The 8,891-nt window shown below is 43.3% G+C and overlaps 1 protein-coding gene across 1 annotated transcript in view; it reads left to right on the plus strand.

The window, feature by feature from the left end:
- The window catches only part of abcd1 (ATP-binding cassette, sub-family D (ALD), member 1), a 21,640-nt gene extending 12,749 nt beyond the window's left edge, over nt 1–8,891 (plus strand). Inside the window, exons 11-16 of the mRNA XM_079527123.1 lie at nt 44–189; nt 382–527; nt 1,047–1,131; nt 5,068–5,193; nt 7,300–7,387; nt 8,261–8,891. Of these exons, the coding sequence (XP_079383249.1) occupies nt 44–189; nt 382–527; nt 1,047–1,131; nt 5,068–5,193; nt 7,300–7,387; nt 8,261–8,386 (717 nt within the window). The 3' untranslated portion in view covers nt 8,387–8,891. The remainder of the gene's footprint in view (nt 1–43; nt 190–381; nt 528–1,046; nt 1,132–5,067; nt 5,194–7,299; nt 7,388–8,260) is intronic.

Genomic DNA, 8,891 nt, shown 5'->3' on the forward strand with positions numbered 1-8,891 from the left:
GCGTGCGTGCGTGCGTGCGTGCGTGCGTGCGTGCGTGTTGCAGATAGATGAAGGGATGGACGTGTTGATTACAGGACCTAATGGATGTGGGAAAAGTTCTCTGTTCAGGATCCTCAGTGGTCTGTGGCCGATCTACTCTGGAGTCTTACACAGACCTCCACCTACATACATGTTCTACATACCCCAGAGGTACCACTATTACTACAGCTTGTACTACTACTAGTGCTATTATTACTACTACTATGACATAATAATCATAATCATAATCATGAGCTGCAGGTAGCAATTTATTGGGTCCTTGAATCTGTACCTGCACATTGGTTAAGATAGCACAAAGCAGAACTATAAGTTAATAAATAATAATGTGTGGGTGTGTTGCAGGCCCTACATGTCTGTAGGTTCTCTGCGTGATCAGGTGATTTATCCTGACTCTGTAGAGGAGATGCACCTCAGAGGAATCACTGACTCCCATCTAGAACACATCCTACGCACTGTACACCTGCTCTATATACTGGACAGAGAAGAAGGTAGGCCGACAGTAATGTTCTGTATATACTGGACACGCAGATAAGAAGGTACGATGGACTACAGTTTTGTATATACTGAATAGACCCAGTAGGACTATGGTAAGACTACTGTATACTGAAGAAAGAGATAGGACTGTGATTTATACTGGAGAGTATAAATCAGAGAGAGGTTGAATGAACTTGAGGACTATGTAAACTTGAAGGTAGGAACTGCTATACAGTGCACAGAGAAAGTGGTACAGTAGATGTACTCGTCACCAGAGAATGAGGTAGAACTACTGTAGTGGACAGAGAGAAGATCCTACCAACTAAACTACATATTTAGGAGAAGAAAGGTAAGAAGAGAGGAATGATGAATGGATAGGTGATGTCATAAATTACATACTGTAACGTGTGTGTGTGTGTGTGTGTGTGTGTGTGTGTGTGTGTGTGTGTGTGTGTGTGTGTGTGTGTGTGTGTGTGTGTGTGTGTGTGTGTGTGTGTGTGTGTGTGTGTGTGTGTGTGTGTGTGTGTGTGTAGGTTGGGGTTCTGTTAGTGATTGGAAGGATGTTTTGTCTGGAGGAGAGAAACAGAGGATGGGGATGGCTCGCATGTTCTATCACAGGTACCTGTCTGTCTGTCTGTCTGTCTGTCTGTCTGTCTGTCTGTAGATTTTTCTTTTTCTTTTTATTGGATCCATTGATCTACATTTGGTTACTTTATTCCAATATTTGCACAACGTGTTTCGTCCTTTAGTTGTCATCTGGTGTGTACACAGTACCTGACAAAGCCTACACGGCGAAACGCATTGTGCAAATACATTTTACATTAAGCATTAAGTCTTGTCCATCGAGTGTCTTTGGAGTTTGTGGCCCCTTCCTATAGTTTTTTTTACTTCATTTTTATTGATAAAAAGACAATGACAACAGGAAAGAAAAAAGACAAGGAAAAAAAACAGACAATACAAAAAAAGAAGAAGCAAAGGACAGAAAAGAAACAAAACAAAAAAGAAAAAAGGCTGCATTTTTCATATTACAGGATACATTAATTGAATTCCTCATACATTATCGATAGGCTGGAAGAAGAGATCCCACTTTTCCCACTTTTTATGGAACTTATCCTTCCTATAGTTTCTAAGAGAAGCAGTGGGACGTTTTCTGTCTTAGATACAATATCTTGCCTATACCAGCACCTCATCCACCTGGCTGTGCACGAGAGCTACCGTATCTGGTTGTAATATTTTATAATATCATATGTATGTTCAGTAGAGTACATTATCACCTGGGCATTTGTTGTTGCCTAAGATTATCCAACTGAGGTTTGAAAGTATTACAATGCTATTATTATTATTAATACTATGGCAAATAATGATTACTGGGTGAATTTAAGGTATTTATTCACAAAGAGGATAAAACGGCATTGGGACTTTTCCAGTATTTCCCATGCTCTACTCTATGTACTTCACTACTCCATCAAAAACTCAACACATGCAGCTGTGTGACCACAAAGCTTGTATAAGCCACTCTAGGCCATTATCTTAACATTTTTAGCCAGTGTCTGTCAACAAGTGTTTGTTTATCTTCACAGCGTTTTCAAGTCACTCTTTCTCCTTCGCTATCTCTCAGACCGAGGTATGCGCTGTTAGATGAATGCACCAGTGCTGTCAGCATCGACGTGGAAGAGTAACACCAAGGATTCGTCAGTGATGTCACTGACTGACTGGTTTATAAACAGCTTCAAGTCCATACTACTTTGTGTTGCATAACAGTGACATCACTGTCCACTCCTTAGTATCTTTACCACAGCCGGCCCTTGTTTCAATGCGTGTGTTACTGTGTTCATGCGCTGCCTGTCAGCAGCACAACATAGCTCAGCTGTAGCCTATTTTGTCACGTTCTGTCGCGCTAATGAAACACTAGATGGGATTATTATGTCATGTCAGCACTATCAGAAGATGTAACCCAGGTAAAGTAATCTGTCACTCTGCAAATTTAACTAAAGTCATTTCTCATAGCCTGCAGGCTGCAGCCCTGCACTTAAACAGACATTACAGATACATACAGATGTATCTGTAAACATACATGCAGATTGATTGAATATTTTACAGATCGCTTAGGTAGTTCAAAGACGCATTTGATACAATGAAAAGCGACCCCGCTGGTCCTTTCGCCACTGATTGGTAGTCATGACGGCCAGTTCCCACCTGATGTCGTGTGGGAGTTCTGTCTTAAGACACACGGTACTGAATCACTGCTATCTTACATAACATCTTAAGACTAGGACTTAAGTCTAAGATGTGCAGGTCATTAGTTATGTTACTACCTCCAAAGAGGAACAGTCGATCTCCAATGCAACAACAGCTCAGCCTTAAACATCCCTTCTTATGTGAGCCTTTCCTTTTGGCAGAGGCGTATCTACAATAAGGCGAGGGCAGGCGTCCGCCTGTCCAAATCCATTTCTGGCCTGGCCAAAATCCATACAATGAGAAAAAAAGACGACAAAAACAAGACCTGAGAACTATTAATGACAGCTGATTGGCCGTCGTGGTAGAGCGCGCCCCTCAATCACCCATTGGAATGTAAATGCATGCCTTTCAGCCTTTGTATCCTACTCGTCTGGCAGGTATATCTCTTTGAAAACCTTTAGTGCTACGATTGTGCGCGGGGAGACGATAATTAACACTTATCTTGCCTGCCCAAAACGTAATTCCTGGATACGCCACTGCCTTTTGGGCTTAATCTTCTTCCAGGAGAAGGTCTCTGGATTAAATTTCCACAGAGCATTGAAGTCCCAGTCACCAAATATGTACAGTTCTCCATTGTAGGCAAAGACTGAATGAACACTGCGCCCTCCTGGAAAAAGCTGTGTGTCAGAAGGTGTGCTCAACCAACAGTTGGTCTCTGTGTCAAAGACTCTCATGTGTTTGTGGTTGACCCCGACACGGTCCGAAATTACAAACATCTTTGTCCCGATGATGGTGGCAGATGCGGCAGCATAAGAGTTTGTAGCAGCTGGTAGTGTGCCTATGGTGTTGATTAAAGCCCAGACCATTGTGCTGGTGTCCAACTTGTACATGTCATTAGTGAGTTTATCCATCTCGGTGCGTCCTCCATAGACATACATGACCTTCCCCAGGACACAGGCTGAGGCGCTGAATCTCGCCTCTGGAACGGTGCCAGAAATATTAGGCTTAAACCATTTGTGGATGTCGACGTCAAATGTATAAAGCATTTATAGAGTTTCCGTGACTCAAATGGGATATGTTCAGTCCCTCCCCATGTGTAGATGGAATATCCGATCAGAACAGCTGTCTGGAAATACCTGTAGGGAACCTCAAGGGGACCTGTTGTCTCTGGGGGCAAAGTCCTCCACCGCAAGGACGCTGTGTTGAAGACGTGTACTTTAGTCTTTCTCTCAACCCTCCAGTTCCTGAAAGAGTGCCCTTCATACTTGTACACCTTGTTTCCAAAGGCATACACCTCGTGACCGACTGCCACTAAATCGTGGACATTATTATCCTGTCCTTTCAGGTGTACGGTCCAGCGCAGCATTTAGCAGCACCACTGTCAATGGATGCAAGTAATTAACAGGAATTGTTACAAGGCCTTTCAATATCAAGCTGCTAAATTATATTTTGTTTATAGCTAAATGCCTTTTAAAGTTACTATAATTACGCTGTTGTGACGTCATTGCGCTCTGGGCTGGTAGATCGGTTATTTTCAAATAATTAAATGACATTACACGAAGCTCTGCCGATCAGAGTAAGCAGATGGCTCGGGTTAGCCAATCAGGGATTCATACAAGCTTAGTGGCGCAAATGTCACGTAACGCTCCGTGGATCCGTGAAGCCGGCGGTTTGCGTTTGGCTAATCAGGGAAACCAATGCTCACGCTGTGGTCACGCCACATCACATCACGCATTGTGACGCGTCACGTCAAGATATTCATACTAAAATGGCTTTTTGAGGGGCGAGCCTTTCGTCCCGTCACGTGTCACATTAAGCCATTGACAATGAAAGGAGAATTTACGTCATATGTGGACGAGCGAAACGGCTTTTCTAATTACAGTGCAACTGTTTTAATTCAGCTTATATTTATATATATATAATAACAAATTCAGTTCACGAGAGCTATCTGTTTGTAATATTTAATAATATCATATTTATGTACGGTAACATTATCACCTGAGCATTTGTTGTTGCCTAAGACTATCCAACTGAGGTTTGAAAGTATTACAATGCTTGGCCTGCCATAGGCTAGAGGCGTGGTTGGAACTCCCTTCTGCATATTACAATGCTATAGTATTATTGGATAATACTATGGCAAAATAATGATTACTGGGTGAATTTAAGGTATTTATTCACAAAGAGGATAAAACAGCATTGGGACTTTTCCAGTATTTCCCATGCTCTACTCTATGTACTTCACTACTCAACACATGCAGCTGTGTGACCACAAAGCTTGTATAAGCCACTCTCAGCCATTATCTTAACATTTTTAGCAAGTGTTTGTTTTTCTTCACTGTGTTTTCAAGTCACTCTTTCTCCTTCGCTCTCCCTCAGACCGAGGTATGCTCTGTTAGATGAATGCACCAGTGCTGTCAGCATCGACGTGGAAGGAAAGATCTACCAGGCTGCCAAGGATGCAGGGATATCTCTGCTGTCAATCACACACAGACCCTCCCTATGGTCAGAACACACACAGGGATATCTCTGCTGTCAATCACACACAGACCCTCCCTATGGTCAGAACACACACAGGGATATCTCTGCTGTCAATCACACACAGCCCCTCCCTATGGTCAGAACACACACAGGGATATCTCTGCTGTCAATCACACACAGCCCCTCCCTATGGTCAGAACACACACAGGGATATCTCTGCTGTCAATCACACACAGACCCTCCCTATGGTCAGAACACACACAGGGATATCTCTGCTGTCAATCACACACAGACCCTCCCTATGGTCAGAACACACACAGGGATATCTCTGCTGTCAATCACACACAGCCCCTCCCTATGGTCAGAACACACACAGGGATATCTCTGCTGTCAATCACACACAGACCCTCCCTATGGTCAAAATACATACTGTACGAAGTGAACACACTGAACCAGTGGTTCCCCAAACCTTTTAGCCCGTGACCCAAAAGATAAATTAGATGTTTGCCCGAGACTCAACCTTGTGAAAACTAGAACACAAGTAGGCCATAAATGGCCTACTATTGCGCAAGCAGAGAGCACAAGTACTGGTGACGTATATATCGATCAGTGTCGGGTGGATTAAAGAAAATGCCTCTATGTATATGTATATGTAATTTGTAAGTTGATTAGCGGTATACTGTGGTTACTTTGCGTATGCCCCGTTTGATGCGTATGTATCGTAGCAGCATATGACATTCAGGGTATAACTGGTATAACTAGCTCTCAATGATGACGTAATAAAGATGTGGATTAAAGGACCCAATGCCAGGGTGTAATTGGTTTTCGATGGTGACGTAATGACGATATGTTTTAGTGTCGGGAGGATTCAAGGTAATGCCCCTATGTATACATGTATGTAATCTGACACCACTGCCATATCAAGCACAAGTAGTCATTACGTCATACGCTGGCACGGCGCATACACATCAAACGGCGACATACCTGGACGAAAACTATTACTTGCGCGCTCTGCTTGCGCAAGTAATAACAGATCTACAAGCTCACAACGTGTCGCTTCGCGCTGCATTGTGAGCTTGTAGATCGGCTATTTTCACCACTTCTTAAACATTTGTTTTCTCATTTATGGAATTTCTTAGATTTTTCTTTTATTTATTCATAAAATTACTTTTTTTTAAAGAGACCCATATTTATTTTCACCGTGAACCACAAATGGGTTCCGACCCAGTGTTTGAGAACCACTGCACTACACATACTGAACACAAGCCGAAACCATACACATGCAATGTGCACACACTACAATAGACACACTATCAAAACATGTGTTGTCTAATGTTGTTGCATTATATTCCATGAATATACATACAGTAAGCACATTAAACTGTTGAGTGACTTACAGTGTTCTGTTGTAATAACAAGGAATGGCCAATAGGGGTCAGTAGAGATGCACCTGCTTGTGGCTGTATTGTTCTGTGAGCCAGCCACACCCTTAGAGTATATATGATACTAGTATATATACTCTAAGGCCACACCCTGTACTACTACAGTACCACTAGTAGTATACTACTATAGTAACTACTGTTATTCAAGTAATTCTATGACTAGTCCACCAGCTCAGTGGCCTTGTGGTTAGAGTGTGGTCAATCCCCGGCCGGGTCATACCAAAGACTCTAAAAATGGGACCCAGTGCCTCCCTGCTTCTCAGCATCAAGGGTTGGATTGTGGGTAAGTCCGGGCCTGCGACATACTAGCGTCATGTCCAGGGGGTGTACTTGTACATCAAGCTGCCTCACGCTACAGAAACAGGAGATAGGATCCTGCCCTATGGGCCTCATGGCTCTGCAAGGCTACTTACTTATGACTAGTCCATTGGCTCAATGGTTAACTTTAAGTCCTCACTAAATATCTGGCTGAACAGCAGCTGGACCTGATTTTATAAATGTATGTATGATTTGATTATACAGAAATGTATTTCATATTGCTTTTATTATATACATTTTATTTTCCTTGAATTTATTCTGTCTGTCTGTCTGTCTGTCTGTCTGTCTGTCTGTCTGTCTGTCTGTCTGTCTGTCTGTCTGTCTCTCTCTCTCTCTCTCTCTCTCTCTCTCTCTCTCTATCTCTCTCTAGGAAGTATCACTCTCACCTGCTCCAGTTTGATGGAGAGGGAGGATGGAGCTTCGAACCACTGGATGCCTCCACCCGTCTGTCTCTACAGGTACCTGTTTGTGTACAGCCTAATTTATGCTCCGTCGCACGATGGCTGGATGAAAAGAGCTGATTTTATGAACAACAAACTTTAACACAGGAATATTACATTTATAACTCAATTTCCTCCTCCCTGCCCCATTTACAGTAACCTCTCTCTTTCTCTGTAGTATCTCACACGCACGCACGCACGCACACACACACACACACACACACACACACACATACACACACTGATTGCATTCGATACTTCTTGTACTGTATTATCCTGATATATCCTGCTGAAAGATTACAGGAAGCGCACACTCTGCAACACTTTGTCATAATATTCAGTTTTCCATGAAAAACATAGGCCTGTCTAATTGTCTGTCTCTCTGTGTGTCTGTCTCTCTGCGTGTCTGTCTCCCTGTGTGTCTGTCTCTCTGCGTGTCTGTCTCTCTGCGTGTCTGTCTCTTTATGTGTCTGTCTCTCTGTGTGTCTGTCTCTCTGTGTCTGTCTCTCTGCATGTCTGTCTCTCTGCGTGTCTGTCTCTTTATGTGTCTGTCTCTCTGCGTGTCTGTCTCTCTGCGTGTCTGTCTCTCTGCGTCTGACTCTCTGCATGTCTGTCTCTCTCTGCGTCTGTCTCTTTATGTGTCTGACTCTCTGCGTGTCTGTCTCTCTGCGTGTCTGTCTCTCTGCGTCTGACTCTCTGCATGTCTGTCTCTCTCTGCGTCTGTCTCTTTATGTGTCTGACTCTCTGCATGTCTGTCTCTCTCTGCGTCTGTCTCTTTATGTGTCTGACTCTCTGCATGTCTGTCTCTCTCTGCGTCTGTCTCTTTATGTGTCTGACTCTCTGCGTGTCTGTCTCTCTGCGTGTCTGTCTCTTTATGTGTCTGTCTCCTAGGAGGAGAAACAGCGCTTGGAGAGCCAGTTGTCCGGAATTCCCAAGATGCAACAGAGGCTGGGCGAGCTTTGCTCTTTACTGGGAGAGAGAGAGAAAGAGGCAGATAGGGGGGAAGAGTTAGAGTGATAGAGAATGAGAGGGGGGGGGGGGGGGGGGGGTGGAAGGAGACAGAGATTCCACAAAGTGTAAGACTGTGTGTGTTGGTTTGTGTTGCCAGGAGGTATTGCTGGTTAACAAAAACTACCTCCACCAAGGCAGTGTTTACACCCCCATCTGTCCATCTGTCTGTCCATTAAGAATTTCCCATGAACAGGATTTTCACAAAACTTGGAAGAACCACTTTCAACCTGGTGGCCCTATTTTGGGCATGTCCTTATCAGTGAACAGGTATTTTCACTATTTCTCATGCAAGTAAGTAAGTACATTTTATTTGTATAGCACTTCTCACAGAGAAATCTCACAAAGTGCTTTACATGCAGGAAATAGAAAACAAAAACAAAACAAGCAGAATAAAAACAGAATAGTACAGAGCAGAAAAACAGCCTATACATTATTGATCTCAAAGCAAACAGCAAAATTAGCGATAGCCACATGGAAGAATCATGAAATCATGATGAAATCATGACCGTGC

The sequence above is a fragment of the Electrona antarctica genome (genome assembly GCF_951216825.1).
Source record: "Electrona antarctica genome assembly, chromosome: 2".
Classification (NCBI taxonomy): domain Eukaryota; kingdom Metazoa; phylum Chordata; class Actinopteri; order Myctophiformes; family Myctophidae; genus Electrona; species Electrona antarctica.